The sequence below is a fragment of the Hyperolius riggenbachi genome, chromosome 4 (assembly GCF_040937935.1).
Source record: "Hyperolius riggenbachi isolate aHypRig1 chromosome 4, aHypRig1.pri, whole genome shotgun sequence".
Taxonomy (NCBI): Eukaryota; Metazoa; Chordata; class Amphibia; order Anura; family Hyperoliidae; genus Hyperolius; species Hyperolius riggenbachi.
In genome coordinates this window covers 200,418,005-200,433,684 of record NC_090649.1, presented here as the reverse complement: position 1 = coordinate 200,433,684, position 15,680 = coordinate 200,418,005, and the positions used below count along the sequence as shown (strand labels likewise).

Below are 15,680 nucleotides of genomic sequence, written 5' to 3'. Positions count from 1 at the left end.
TTGTGATGACCTCATAACACAGAAAATGCTTGACATGGATTAGGGCAAGAAGAGAACCTAAGATATGTTAGTGTGGCCAGAGAGGTAGAGGCAGTACAGCAAGTCTTATCTGATGCAGACTTAGTACAAGTTACATTTCTCTTTAGGAGTTCACTTCCACTTTAAGCCACTACAGAAGATTGACATGCTGGAATGTATTATATGCACTTAAAGGATACCAGAGAGCAAATGAATATGAGAAATGGGAGGGAGGGGGATGAGGGAAGGGGGGGGGGAGCAGGCATGTATGGTGAGCTGTCCTGATGCTCACCACTCCCCCCTTTCTCTAATCTGCCCCTCTGATCCTCCTTAATGCCCTCCAGCAACCTCTTCCTGGTCGACCGTAGCTGCACGCATCCTACAGCATGCGGCTAGGAGCGCAATGCGCAGGTGCATGAGGTCATTGTGACACCATGCGCCTGCGCAATGCTCTGTAGGGCCCGTGCAGCTGGGCCAGTGCAGGAGCAGTGATGCCCGTCTCAGCCTACCAGGAAGAGAGTGCCAAGTGGCATTTAGGAGGATCTGAGGGACAGATTGGAGAATGGGGGGGGTAGCGGTGAGCATCAGGACAGCTCACCATACATGCCTGCTATCCCCCCCCCCCCCCCCCCCCCCCCCCCCACACACACACACACACACACACACACACATTTCTCATATTCATTTGGGCTCTGGTATCCTTTAAAGGCAAGTCAAGAAGCTGAGAAAATGCCTGAAAAAAAAAATCCTTGCACTAAATGGTTTCTCTGTTTCTCAACAAAAGCAAGTAGATTTTTAAGCCATTTGTGAAAACATCCAAGACGACAAACTTTCCAGTTTAAGCCAACTAGCGAATCTAAAAACCTAACCATGCATTAAAATGCATAAAATAAAAAGCCTGCCCCTTACTCTCTACCCTGGTTTTCTTTCAGAATGTTGTAAGTGAAATTTCAGTTGAACTTGGCAACACTAATTGTGATGGAATAGATTACTAGGCACTACTTAGTGCTGTGTCTAGCCCCACGGTTTCATTATAGAAGTCTGTCGTCCTTTTATTTATGTTGAATAAATAATATAAGAGTAAATATCAATATTAAGTAGTGATTATATTATTAAGTAGTATTAAGTAGTGCTTCAATATTAAGTAGTGATTAAGTGCTATGTCGACTTAAAGGGGCAGGTTTCTAATAGTAAGAGAAACACATATTAGGTAGAATAACTGGTTACAAATGTCGGCTGGATAGGATAATTTATACCACCTCTTACAGACCTCTTACTAGAAAGTGACCTCCTCCTCTGTTCAGCTGTAAGGTGTGTGTGTGTGTGTGTGTGTGTGTGTGTGACTGTGAGTGTGTGACTGAGTGTTAAACTTCTGGATTGTAGGCTGGCTCCTTAGCAGCGAGTAGTTTAGATATTGAGGGTAAATAAACAGGAAGCGGTTTGTTTATTTCATTTAAGTTATCTGTACTTGCCACTGGAGGAGCCAGCCTAATGCTAGGTACACACAACGCTTTTTTCGGTCGATTTTCCTTTCGATCGATTTACGCTTTTTTCGGTCGATTTTCCTTTCGATCGATTTTCAATTTGTTTTCCCGCTCGAATCTCGGATCTTTCTTCTCATTTTCCATTCACTTCTATGAGAAATCGAGTGGTAAAACGATCAAACGTTATATCGGAAATTATCTATCTAACGCAAAAACGTATTGTGTGTACCTAGCATTACAGAGCACGCTGTTATCTTTTATCTCACACATGGAGAGTATCGAAAAAAAGCTGTTACATCTGAGCTGAACAGAGAAGGATGTTGCTCATCTCGGCCTGAATCTGTGAGAGGTGCTCTAAATTATCCTATCCAGCCGGCATTTGTAACCAGATACACTACCTAATGTGTTTCTCTATTAGAAACATGCTACTAGGTGCTACTAGGGTTTATCCTAGTAGCCAAAATGTTGCTGTAGTGCCCCTTTAACTTGCTCAATGAAGTGTTGGGTGTACAAAAAACATAACTTCTAGCTTTCTATCATCTGAATCACTTAGCTGTGATCTGCTTTTACCTGCTTGTGAATTCTGATCAATGATATTGAAAAGAAATGGACTGCAGAGATCAGTTAATTAAGTGATATGCAGACATATTCGGCAGATTTCATGTAGATGGCAAATAAATCCCTAGTGCTATCACGGACATGCATGAGCATCAGTGGGAAGCTCATAGAGATGTATGGGGAATCTGTCAGACCACTAGAGCACAGTTACAGTTCAGTTAGAAAGGGAAGACCATGTAAATGGTTGGGAAAGGGGGGCTATATTAACGCGCGCGCGCACACGCACACACACACACGCACACACACACACACACTTTTCCTTTAGTATATAGGTAATCCATGAACACATCCCATATCACAAAATAAATGCTGTTAAAGATTTTATTTTTCTACTTGTACAGCTATTGTTTACACTGCAGTAATGCAGTTAGAAACAGCCCGAACCTGTCTCCGGCAGTTCTTTATAACAGAAGCAGGACAAAAAGCATCATGAAATCAACAAAATAAAAAACAACACAGAAAGGGAACAGCAGAAAAAAATGATTGACCTTTCTAAAGTTTAGCTGATAGTACTAAAAAAAGTGTGAGGGGAGGGGGGGGGGGGGGGAGGAGGCAATGGGATCAAACATTCATTAACCCCTTCTCTGCCATAGGGACTGGCAACTCTTTCTGTGCCACCCCTGGCAGGGATGGGGTTAAAAGGCACCAAAAGACAAAGATATACATATTTACAAAACATACAACTAGTAAAAAAAAAAAAAAATTACATAATCCTTCGACAGGGTGTCTGTAAACCTTCACTTCCAGAAAACAAATAAACAAAAAATACAAATAGACTGTTGCGTTTAGACAAAATATCTTCTCACGTACACTGGTGCAATACATTAAAATATTTTGTAAGTGCTCTATCACAATATAACAAATCTCAGATTGGATTCTGCCCGCAGATACAATCTAAACGTTTGCTGTATTCCAGATCTTTTATAGCGCTTTATTATTATTATTTTTAAACCTTTTTTTACTTTGTTTTTAAATCTTTATATATATATAGCTTTTTTATATATATATATATATATTTACAACTCTGCCATAAATTCCTTTTCCTTTGGTTAAATCTATAACAAAAGTTAAAGCCCTCTCTTAAAAAGCATACACAATAATTCTTTGTTCTATTTTTTAACTCGTTACATTGAGTGCACATGTTGCATACCATAAAATTAAATACTTTCATATAGTTTAAGGGTGCAAGAAAGTTTGAGACTAAAAAAATATTCCATTTGGGTGCCCTCCTAGTGCTGGTAGAATATTGCAATCATAGCAAAAAAAGGCACCTTCTGAGTCTCATCAGCCTAATCTACAAGGCAAGGCCATCGTTGGACACCAATGTGCCTTTTACACTTTACAGGAAAGGGACAAAGGCAGGATTATAGCATGTGCCAAACTCTGCCCAGGGAGAAACACAATTTAATAAACGCCATTCAACAGCAGTCAAATAACTCTTCTGTGGCAAAGGTCTTCCTACCAATGAATGGCCCCACACTTGTCACTGATCATATTAAGGACTAAAGAAAGAAATGTGCAGTTATGCTTTCCACTAATCATTAATAACAATAGTGAGTGACAATGAGGCAGTGTGGGGTCAGTAAGTGATGAGGGGTGGAGGCAGAAATCCACAGCCACGTTGGTGAGAATCTTGCCCTAGCTCACTGACTAAGCACCACTTGATGCCTCAGACCATGGTAGGCGTGTCCATGGTCACAAAGCTTATCTATTGGACTAGAGCTTGGTGCATAGCTATGGCTTGTTGCAGCCAAGAACATTTGCACACTGGCTTGCTTTTACCTCACCTCAGAGTACAGCAGCTGGCACTAAATAGAATAAAATGTCATAAAAGTGCATTAGGTAATGTGCACTATATACACACACACGTGCAGCACCTTATACTCTAGACAACACGCTTTGTGGGATGATTATTAAGTGTAGTGCCACAGGAACATTTTCCACGCTAGCGTTTAAGCACAAACTTAATATGACCACAGAAAGAAATATTCATTTTTCCTCACTAGTCTTTCCAGCAACAGACATGCTCACCAAGTGGTAGGAGCACTTTATTTATAAGTAGGCGCTTGAAAGGTCATCTTGGGCTTAAAATAAGTGCTAGCATTGAAAGTGCCACTCTTAAGATTAGTGCTTTCTTACATGTAACTTTGCTTCTTTTTAGATTCTAAGCACATAATTTAAACAGACCTAAGGGTTCAATAGTTATTTGTAGAAAAGGTGCTTAATTCAAGTGCTTCCACTTTGTTGTATCCATAGAATGCCACTTTTCCCCCCAAGTTCAGGGGTGCTATACTGTAACATGGTTCTAGGTATTCTTGCCTAAAGACTGGTTTTCCCATTTTGTACCTTCCATTCTCATCCACAAAATTTAGAGGTTGGTTCTAATACCATTCTACCAACTGACACACTGTAAGTCACTAAGAGAAAGGTGCTTTCCGCAGGATTTCTTGGCAAATATTAGCAAAATAAGTTATAATAGGGCCTGAATGCAGGCTTCAAAAATATATTACCCAGCTGTGGCTAAAGTAAAATAATCTTAAAATTTAAGCCAGAACTTGTATTTCAGCAACATCTGGTTTCCAAACGTTCATCAATCTCTCCAAGCAAAGTCGTCTTTAGAGCCAGTCTACATACATGTACTGTAAATTGCAAATGATCCAACCATATGACCGATGTTTTACATTTTCACCTGCTCCACAGGGGAACGCTAGTGCATTGTAAACTGGATCAGCACAGCTGGTTGTAACACGGTTTGCATCTCCAGCTATGCCTTTAATTCAGTCTCTCATATTATTCAAATTCTCTTGTGCCGAGAATGAAAATGGTGAAATGATAGAGTGCATGGTTACGACACCATAAGCATATTAGGAAAAATATATATTTTATATTTATATATATATAGATCTATATATATTTTCTTTACACTAAAGGGTGCACATTTCACATGACCAGGAAAAAAAAAATAGCTAAACCCGTTTTGTTTCACCCATCTGCACTAACAGGTCAAGAGAGGCACTCCAGAGTCAATATGAGAAGGGTTCAGCATGATTTGGGGAGATCTGGTGGGAGCTCTGTTGAGGACACACGATACTGCACTTTTGTGTTGGTGATTGCTCCATGCTTCTGACGCAAATGAAGTCTCAGTTGGCTCTTGTGGCGGAAATGAAGGTTGCATTTTTCACACTAGAAAGAAAAAAAAAAATGACATGTGAATTACTGCTAAAAAAAAAAGGGTGACAATAAGGCCAAGCATATCAATAATGTTATAGGAAAAGCTGAAAAATTGTTCATCAGAAAATATAGGTTTGTGTCATTCCCAGTGACTGCAAACTGAAATGAGGATTGGGTTTGTGTAGTAGAAATGTTCAGTTTTTTAATTCTAATTTTTTTTTTTTTTTTAATGGCGTTTGCTATTCTGGTTAAGTTATTAGAGGAACAAGGAGACTGCCATTGTTGGCCTTCCAAGTGCCAGTTCCCTTATTATTGAAAAGGTATTCTCTAAGTTTAGCACTCTCCAAATTACCCATGTATAGACTTATGCAGATTGGCTACGTCGCAGGAAGAACTAAACCACCAATTTTTGGATATTTTTAGGGTCCTTTAACACTGTGCAAGTTGCGTTAATTGCAACACAACGGTGTAAAAAAGTCACATCGTGTGTTAGACTACGGTTTTGACCATATTGTGAAGCATACAGTACAATGAAAGAATACTTAAAGGACTTACGAGCCCAAATAGAGAAAAAAAGATAAGTACCTTAATCAGTTTTAAATGCACGGAGGACGCCGTCCGCGCCCTCCGTGCAGTTCCGCCGGGTCCCCGCAGTCTGATCGCCCCCCGTGCCGCTCCCGACCCCACGGACGGGGCCGGGCTCCCCTTCCTCTCCCAAGATGGCCGCCGGAGCCGGCCGCGGCTGCGCAGTCCGCATATGCGTTAGTACGGCTGCGCAGCTCTAGGGCCCTCCCCCCCGATCCACGCACAGTAGCGTGGATCGGGGGGGAGGCCCTAGAGCTGCGCAGCCGCACTAACGCGTATGTGGACTGCGCAGCCGCGGCCGGCTCTGGCGGCCATCTTGGGAGAGGAAGGGGAGCCCGGCCCCGTCCGTGGGGTCGGGAGCGGCACGGGGGGCGATCAGACTGCGGGGACCCGGCGGAACTGCACGGAGGGCGCGGACGGCGTCCTCCGTGCATTTAAAACTGATTAAGGTACTTATCTTTTTTTCGCTATTTGGGCTCGTAAGTCCTTTAACTGCCACTTTAAACAAGCATGTTGCCCGATACATGCCCGTCGCATTGCACCCCATGTGAACGTACCATAAAAATATCATTGCATAGTGTTGGGATGCGATGATATTGTCCATTGCGATGGAACACAATGAGATGGTCCTCTTACCCAGCATCAGTTGTTCAGTGTAAGAGGAACGTCACACAAAATGAATCACAAAATGCTGCTGAAGCAGTGCATCAGTCACTGGTCACATGATACAGTTTCCTTGAATACTTTCGAGCTAGCCACTACCATTACAGTCAAACAATAAGTATATTCATAAGGTAATCTGCAAACCTGCACATTGACAGTGACCCTGTAGTTAGAGGGGGTATGGAGGCTGTCATATTTACTCTGTCAGTGTCCTGGCTGTCAGGCTGATCTCTCTTGTTTCAGTAGCCTTTGAGTCACACACTTGAAGTATGTGGTCAAACTGTAGTCAGAGCACTGGAGCTACATACTGGGTCAGTGGCTTAAAGAGAAACTCCGACCAATAATTTAACTTTATCCCAATCAGTAGCTGATACCCCCTTTTACATGACAAATCTATTGCATTTCACAAACGGACCATCAGGGGGCGCTGTATGACTGATTTTGTGCTGAAATCCCTCCCACAAGAAGCTCTGAGTACCGCGGTACTCTGGGCAAACTGCCACAATGTAACAATGTTCACAGACAGGAATTAGCTGTTTACAGCTGTCTCTAACAGCCAAAACAGCTAGGAGCAGCTACATAACCTACCCACAGTAAAAATGTCACCATGTAATACATGTCAGAATGTGAATCTGGGAGAGGAAAGATTTTACAATGGGCAAACACTGATTAAATCATTTATACATAATTATTGTAAAAATGAAGCACTTTTTTATTACATTATTTTCACTGGAGTTCCTCTTTAAACATTTAGAGGCAGGAAATAAGTAGGACAACCTAGGAAACTGTAATAAATATGGCAGAGTTCACAGCCCTCTTATTACAGAGTCACTTTATTAATCCATTATAAAGAGGGAAACTTGTGTAGTCTACAGCTTAGCAATCTCATAAGGGGTAAATTAATTTTTTGCAAAGTTGAAAATAAAGAAGTGGTGATATATCATCAGATCACAACTTAATTTTACATATGCCCAGTACTGAGGTTGTAGATGAAATATCAGAACATGCTAAATGGTCAACGCAGAAGCAAGGATATTAGAGCAAGGAAGGCTATGATGGATATGTGTCTGAAGTGGAAAACAAAAATGAACTTGCCAGAATAAACCAAAGGCACTATTTTGCCAGTGATACAGCAATGACTTACATGGTAGGGCTTCTCTCCAGTGTGAATACGAAGGTGACTCTTTAATGTTTGCAAGTGCCTGAATCTAGTTCCGCAGATCTCACATGGGTAGGGCTTCTCTCCAGTATGAATCAACACATGCGCTCGGAGATGGGCGACCTAAGGGTACACAAAGTATTTACATGAACACCTATACTTTTACAATGGAAGTGATGGCATGAGATACAAATGCTCATTCTATGTATGTTGTGCTAATACTCAGACCTGCTGATAAAGGACTCTAAAAAAAAAAATTCTAGGAAAGGATCCACAGGTGCAATAAAGGGGCTAACATTGTACACTGTGGTGAGGTGTAAATGGTGAGTGCAAGAAACATTTGCACACTGCCCATATTTCATGTATGGTTGCACTAACTCACTGGCTCCAGCCTGCTGATCACCTGACACCTAACGGATAAACAGTAACCAACACAACTGTCATCTTCGTGTTTACCATTTATCTGCATCAGTGTTTTACTTCAGCTTACATCTGGAAATATGCCTGAAGAAGGGGACTAGATCCCAGAAAGCTTGCATCATTTAACTCTATTAGTTAGCCATTAAAAGGTATTATTTCTTACAAAACGTTGTTTTCTTTTTCTACCTATATACACACTGCCCATGAAACTTATCTAAGTAAAACACTAGTTTGCATTGCCTGTACACAGCTGTTACAGCCTATGACTACCCAATTGTGATGCCTGTTCCCAAGCTCTATGCAACATTTAATCTTATCTGCCTTGGAATCTCAGTATGTATGTCAGCATCATTTTACACCTCAATACCATCCATTTAGAGCTGGAGCAGGTTGCAAAGTCTGGCCAGTCTCCCCCACCACCAACACCAATAATCATACCTCAATATTAAATAATATTCCTGTATGTTATTCTAGAATTCCCACATCAAAAAAACCCAACCCTAACCACCTCTAATATATATCTAGCAATGCCGCTTCCCCAGCATCGAACTATAACCTACCCTCACCCCAAAAAAGTAGAAAAAAATCCCCCAAAAACTCATTTAATGAGGTTTCCCAATACCTAAAACCACGTAGCACAGAAACCACTAAGTGCAGCTGTGTTTGGGGAGCCAGTCAGACAAATGGAGCACTGGCAACCAGTGACAGACTTTGCACAGAGACAGCTGAGTAGGAGATACACCTGGTTGACTGTAATATTGCTGAGTAGTGAGACAGCCAGATGGTAGTCTGTCAAAACTATTTACTATCTTATAGCTGTGATGGTGAAGGTTTGTATGAACATTTCTCCTCTCTGTCTGACAAGCTGGGGTCCGGTCAATAATACTAAGGGCCAGTAAGAACACACACCAACAAAAACTAACCAGGTGCTGAAACCACTTTGCAACAGTCCAATGGTAGTAATGAGGTTCGGTGCACTGGAAGCGGGAACAATATTGTTATTGTCCCAATAGACACATGGTTGAGGGAGATTGTGTCTATTGGGACAATAAAAATGGTGGTCCTGCTTCCAGTGTGCGGAAGCTCATTGCAGGATCATTTGAAAATGCTGCAAGTTTAACCACTTGAGGACCTAGCCTTTACCCCCCCCCCCCCCCCCCCCTTAAGGACGAGCGCTGCTTTTTCAGATCTGTGCTGGGTGGGCTCTACAGCCCCCAGCACAGATCAAATGACAGGCAGAGCGACCAGACCGCCCCCCTTTTTTCCCCACTAGGGAGATGATGTGCTGGGGGGGGTCTGATCGCTCCTGCATGCTGTGGGTGGCGGGGGGGGGGGCACCTCAAAGCCCCCTTCACCGCAGGATTCCCCCTCTCCTCCCTCCTTTCCCCGAGAGATCGGAGGCTGCACAGGAACGGATCTGTCCTGTGCAGCCTCTAACAGGCTCCCCGCTGTCATGTGACAGCGATCCCCGGCCGCTGATTGGCCGGGGATCGCTGATCTACTACAACGCTGCTGATGATGGTGTAATGGTTAAGGGTTCTGCCTCTGACACGGGAGACCAGGGTTCGAATCTCGGCTCTGCCTGTTCAGTAAGCCAGCACTAATTCAGTAGGAGACCTTTGGCAAGTCTCCCTTACACTGCTACTGCCAATAGAGCGCGCCCTAGTGGCTGCTGCTCTGCTCTGGCGCTTTGAGTCCGCAAGGAGAAAAGCGCAATATAAATGTTAATTGTCTTGTCTTGTCTTGTCTGAAGCAGCGTTGTAAAAATGTAAACAAAGCGGATTTCCGCTTGTGTTTACATTTAGCCTGCGAGCCGCGATCGGCGGCCCGCAGGCTAATCACGGAGCCCCCCGCCGTGAAATGACAGGAAACAGCCGCTCGCGCGAGCGGCTGCTTCCTGATTAATTAGCCTGCAGCGTCGCTGGTCCTGCAGCTGCCACTTTGCCGACGCGCGGTATGAGTGCGCGGGCGGCAAGTGGTTAAAAGGGTGCGGCTATCTCCCCTATTGATTATAGCGGCTGTACAGAAATGGGGTGGGGTTAAGGGTTAGACACCACAAGGGGGGGGGGGGGGTTAAGTGTGAGGCACTACTAACGGAGGGTTCTATGAGTAGGGAGAGGTTAGGTCATAGTAGAATATTGGCAAATATTACCAATATGTTACTATAAGAATGTTGTAGAATATTGGTAACACTACGGATATTCTACTACCGTTATCCTGCACCCTTTTAAACTTGTGGCTTTTTCAAATGTATGCCTCATTACTACTATAGGTCAGGAAAATGCACATGTACTTAAGGCACTATGGCCTCTTTGGAAGAGGTCTACATAATGATCTAATAAGGTGGTCTCTAGTAGACATACCTGCACAAAGCGAGCTCCACAGGTCTCACACTTGTATGGCTTTTCCCCAGAATGAATTCTGGTGTGAGTCTTCAGGTTTGCAGGCCGATTAAACTGTGCACCACAAATGCTGCAGCGATATGGTTTCTCACCTAAGGAACAGGGGAAAAAAATATATAAAATTAAGCAACGAATGTTTCTTACAAAAACTGACAAAGTGATACATGGAGCACCACATAAAATTTATACATAATATTTCATATTACCCTTGTATAAAACAAACAGTCTGCCTGCATGAGGTCAGTAGCAGCCAAAAGCCTTGCTGATGGACTTAAAGGACACCTGAAGTGAGAGGTATATGGAGGCTGCCATATTTCCTTATAAGTAATACCAGTTGCCTGGCAGTCCTGCGGATCCTCTACATCTAATACTTTTAACCACAGGCCCCCGAAATCTGACAAGATTAGCTGCATGCTTGTTTCAGGAGTGTGATTCAGACACTACTGCAGCCAAATAGATCAGCAGGGCTGCCAGGCAACTGGTATTGTTTAAAAATAAATAAATATGGCAGCCTCCATATTCTTCTCGCTTCAAGTTCCCTTTAAGGTTTTGCACCCTGTGGCTAGCTCGTTCCTCCTCTGCCTACAACAAAACATTTAGCAGCTAGGGGGAGCAAGAGTTGCATTCTCTTGAAAAGATTTCAGGATGCTACAGATTACATACTCTGTTAAGAGCTGATAAATCAATACACCTGAACAAGGGTGTTTTAGGCATAGGCATTGCAGGCCACTGCTTGGAGTGCTATTGGTCCTGTGGGGCACCATGCCCCTGATTAAGCCCCATCCCAAGCTAAGACTAGCCTCCTAGACTAAGTCAAGCCTCCTGAATGAAGCCATGTCCCCATGGGTGTTTGTGCCTCCTTCTGTCTCTTGTGCCTACTTCAGTCCATCCCCCGTATGCTTTTTTCACAAGATTCGAAGGAGGCTAGCATAAACTGGTCTTTTTTGGGGGTGGGGTGGTGGAATTTGGGGGGTGCCGCAGGACTTCTTGCCTGGAGTGACAAATGCTAGAAATGCCCCTGTAAATGAAATTTGTATTCTCAAAATCTCTGATTACATAGGAAAAGGTGTGCAACAAAGGTACCTGTAGACACTTAGTGGCCATGTCAATTTCCAAACAATGCTAAGCCGGGTGATTTCACTCTACAACTATAAAATTGTACAACATTCAGCAACACTCTAGGGAAATTAGAAACATACCAGTGTGTACAGTCTTGTGGCTAGCCAGGTTCCCCTTGTAACGAAATGATGCTTGGCAGCGGTCACACTTGTATGGTTTGTCACTGTGCATTTGTAGAGTATGTCTTTTCAGGGAACCCTCTTCAGAGAAACGAGAGTCACATTCATTGCAGAAGAATGTACCATTTTCTTTGATAGGAAATAATAAAATAAAACAGGGTTAGAAATATAGTACTGTAAATACAATGAGGCAGTGCAAAGTGCAGGGACAATGTATAAGGTTCATTAACTTAGCAAACAATTAAGATTCAGATAAATGGAACATTCGACAGCTTCTGTGCTCTGCCAAGTCATGGTTCCTTATTCTGTACAGTGGAGATGATTTTATGTACTAGACTAGATAGCCATACTGCCAAAATTAAAAAAAACTGCATCAGATATCGACTGCAGTAGGTTTCAAACTGTAATAATAGACTTTGTGCCATTGAAAATTCAGAGCACACCATCCATTTATTTTTGAAAGCTGTCAGTTCTGGATTTGACATCATTACATTAAGGGTCCGTTTCCACTATGGCGAATTTGCATGCATTATCTGCATGCAAATTCGCATGGCAATGTATTTCAATGGGTCTGTTTGCATTACTCACGCACGTGAGGGAAAAAAAAAAAAAAAAAAAAAAAAAAGCCACCTCTAACAATTATGCTTTTCCGTGTACGCGATACGTAAGACTGCAAATTCTGTAATCTGTAAGTTTTTTATTTATTTAATTTTTTTTTTTGCTGATTCGCCTAGATATAGTGGAAAAGTAGCCTAATGCTGGGCATAGACGAGTCGACCCCGCGGCCCGATTAGCCGCCGGTTCGACTCCCGCCGCGTCCCCATGGGCGGCCAGATCAATCCCCGCTCGTCTCCGCGGGCGCTCTTTATCTTCCGCTTGATTTCCTGCATGCGGGGAATCTATCCGGCGGCTCATTGGACCTGTTGGATATTATCTATCGAGCTATTAGCGGCTCGATTGATAAGGAAGAATCCTACCATGTATGCCCAGCATAAGACACTTAAATATACAATGGGTTAGACAACTCAACATAGGTTAGCTCTGTCATTTTATATTTACTACTGTGCACAGTAAAAGATATATTTGTTCAGAGGCTAGTCTATGTACATTTGGTCTGTAACTGGGGACAATATATTGCATAATCCATAGACAGACAAATGACTTACAGGTCAATACACTTAGTTACTGCACTACAGTTTAGACATCTGACATCACACAGAAAAAAAGATCCCAAAAAAGAAAAAAAAAAAATTGATTACATACCACAGCTTGAGTCTGAATATTCTGATCGGGTCTCTGTTATCTCTTCTCCAAAGTTAGAGCCGGGAGTATGAGGACACATTTCAGGAGGGGACTGTGATGAAAAAATGCCGAACTTGGGTGTGTGGATGTAGAGAGGTGAATGACCTTCACTGCTCATTGGTGACCCTTCCATCCCCCTGGAAAAAGAAAGTGACAAGATGATTCAGCTGATGCAGACAACTGCGTATGCAAAGATCTGACAGGTAAATTATAAAGAACTGCCCCATATGACAGGCATCACAAATTTCACCTATTCTGTTCTATTTTAGTCAGTTCTCCGCAAACTTGTAGCAGAACTGCATGTTAACAGGAGTGCCTTGGATTTTTATGTAGAGAAACACTAACTACCCTACTTTTCTAAAGCCCCCTCTACACCATTCAATTCCAGGCATGATCGATCAAATTCGAGTGGATCAAATTCGATTACATCAATTAAATTTGACATGCCCGATCGGGATTGGATTGATCGTGTGATCGATTTTGGCTAGTTTTCAATGCAAATCGATCACACGATCAATCGAATCTCGATCGAACATGTCAGATTTAATCGAATTCGACCAATCGCGCCTGGTATTGCATGGTGTAGAGGGGGCTTGACACAAAGATAATGTAAGATTTGTGAAACAAAAATGTTTTTTGATTTGCCTGTATACTGAATGTCAAAACACTGTGGCTTTTCTCAGACACAAAGACTGAAAGACAAGCAGTGTTGCTATTGTAGAGAATGCTGTATCCCCATTTCTCTATTTTGAGACTTTTTAGGGTGCATTACCAGATCAAGGTCCTGATTCAATTAACTTTTCCCAGATGGTTTCTCCTTATAAACAAAAATTTCAGTTTCAGCACATACAATGTTAAAAACTGCATAAAAAAAAATTTAATAAAAAGGACAAGTTATTATTATTATTGCTTTTTTTTCTTGCTGCTGGCTAAAAAGTAATTCTTGACAAGGTCTGAAAACATCTCCTATGAGAAATCTCATTAGAAAAGTTGAATGAATCAGGGCCACAATATGACAGAGAAAGCAAATCAGGAGTTTACAAAGTTAGCATGAAGAACTCATTTTATTAACAGCCCTCATGATTCAATAATGACACACTGCTTTGTCATGAAAGGTGCAGCCAAAATTAGCTAAACATGTATTGCTTCAAAAATCTCAGTTCACCATGTATGAAAAAGTGATAGGATTATTGTAACTCAGAAAAGTCAATCTTCTAACTGCATTATGCTTTTGCTTCTACTGACTTGTTTAATATGCCTCTATGATTACCTGTTCACGATACCATTGAGTTTGCTAGCTTGTGGCGCTGCCAAGTCATCAGTGTTCCCATTAAGCTTAGTTGATGTCTGGATATCCAAGCTTTCAGATTTAACTTGCTGACATGAAGATTGAGAAGAGTAGAATTGAGGAGACAGGTTGCCCATTTCACTTTGAGTGGCGCACCCTTCCTTTCCACTCTGGTTGAGAGCATTGAGTAACTTATACTTTTTCCAGTTGCATGCTTTGGGGTCAGTAGAGGCCTTAGAGGTTGGAGAACCAGATCCTTGTGAAATACGAGCATTTTTACTGCTGCTGGATTCTGTTGGAGAATTGGGCTGACAATCTGACTTCTGGGGGCTCTGAGGGCTTACCAGTCCCTTACGGTTGACAGGAGAGTTAGTTGGTTTAAAGTGCTGAGTGATCTCATCCTCTGAAGATGTCCGCTCCTCATCTTTCCCTTTCTCACAATTGTAGTATGGGCTGCTTCTTACAGAGGGACCAGCAGACCTAGATCCTGCCAGGACATTATAGTGAGAGTCATTACGAGGGTCTTCCAGTGCAGCTTCTTTTGGAGAGAACACATTGTTGTGGCAAGCATTTACAGGTATATCTGAGATACTTTTCCTGTATTCTCCTAAGACAGTCCTTGAATTTTCTCCAGGCAACACACTTTCCTTGGGATATCTGCTGGCTCTCTGCATTTCAGCCATTTGGACATCTCTTACATCATCCTCAGGGAATAGGAACCCATGCACTGGAATGTGACTGTACAGAGGATATGAAGATGGAGATCCACTATATAAGTTGGGAACATAGGACCTTCCATCACAGATAGCTGTGTTTCGAAGTGGTACAGTATTTTCTGGCACCTCACAGTTTCTGTAGGCCATGACGTCTGGAGGCAGCATTGTCCTGCTTTGCAAAAATTCTTCTCCTCTAGATGGTTTCACAGATGTCACAATATCTTCACTGAAAAAAATAAATAAAAATAAACTTAAACATTCTTAATCTGAGTTATATTTTATATATCTCGGACATTAAAGGGTATATCAACCCAAAAACTATTTAAATAATCAGTGGACCCCTGGGGAATGTGCGAGCTACTGACTGCTATTTCTTGGAGACAGCAGAGAAATCTCCATGGCATGGCTCCCAGATATGGTGTTATATAATTCACTAATAATATTTTTGTTTTTCCATCCTGTTATCTCTAGCAGAAAGGACACCCTTGTAACATTTGTGGGTTTTGATTTCAGGCTGAGAGATCCCACTAGGAGACAAAAAACAAACAAACCACTAAGGGGTCTAACTCTCCTTCCAAAAGAACTAAAGTATCCATATTTGGAGGACTTAGGGCCT

At 42.3% G+C, this 15,680-nt stretch overlaps 1 protein-coding gene and 1 long non-coding RNA gene across 6 annotated transcripts in view; one reads left to right on the top strand and one right to left on the bottom strand.

Moving 5' to 3' along the window:
* Positions 1-2,755: 2,755 nt before the first annotated feature.
* Positions 2,756-15,680, bottom strand: part of BCL6 (BCL6 transcription repressor) — a 155,352-nt gene continuing 142,427 nt past the window's right edge. For all 5 annotated transcript variants that reach the window (XM_068281223.1, XM_068281222.1, XM_068281224.1 and 2 more), the window contains 6 exons: positions 14,331-15,290; positions 13,022-13,197; positions 11,720-11,887; positions 10,482-10,612; positions 7,684-7,821; positions 2,756-5,303 (listed from right to left, as the gene is read on the bottom strand). In XM_068281223.1, the coding sequence (XP_068137324.1) occupies positions 5,160-5,303; positions 7,684-7,821; positions 10,482-10,612; positions 11,720-11,887; positions 13,022-13,197; positions 14,331-15,290 (1,717 nt within the window). In that variant the 3' untranslated portion in view covers positions 2,756-5,159. The remainder of the gene's footprint in view (positions 5,304-7,683; positions 7,822-10,481; positions 10,613-11,719; positions 11,888-13,021; positions 13,198-14,330; positions 15,291-15,680) is intronic.
* Positions 8,114-15,320, top strand: LOC137571696 (uncharacterized). Its single transcript, XR_011031409.1, has 3 exons — positions 8,114-8,267; positions 13,075-13,263; positions 14,983-15,320. It is a non-coding gene; the product is annotated as an uncharacterized lncRNA (long non-coding RNA).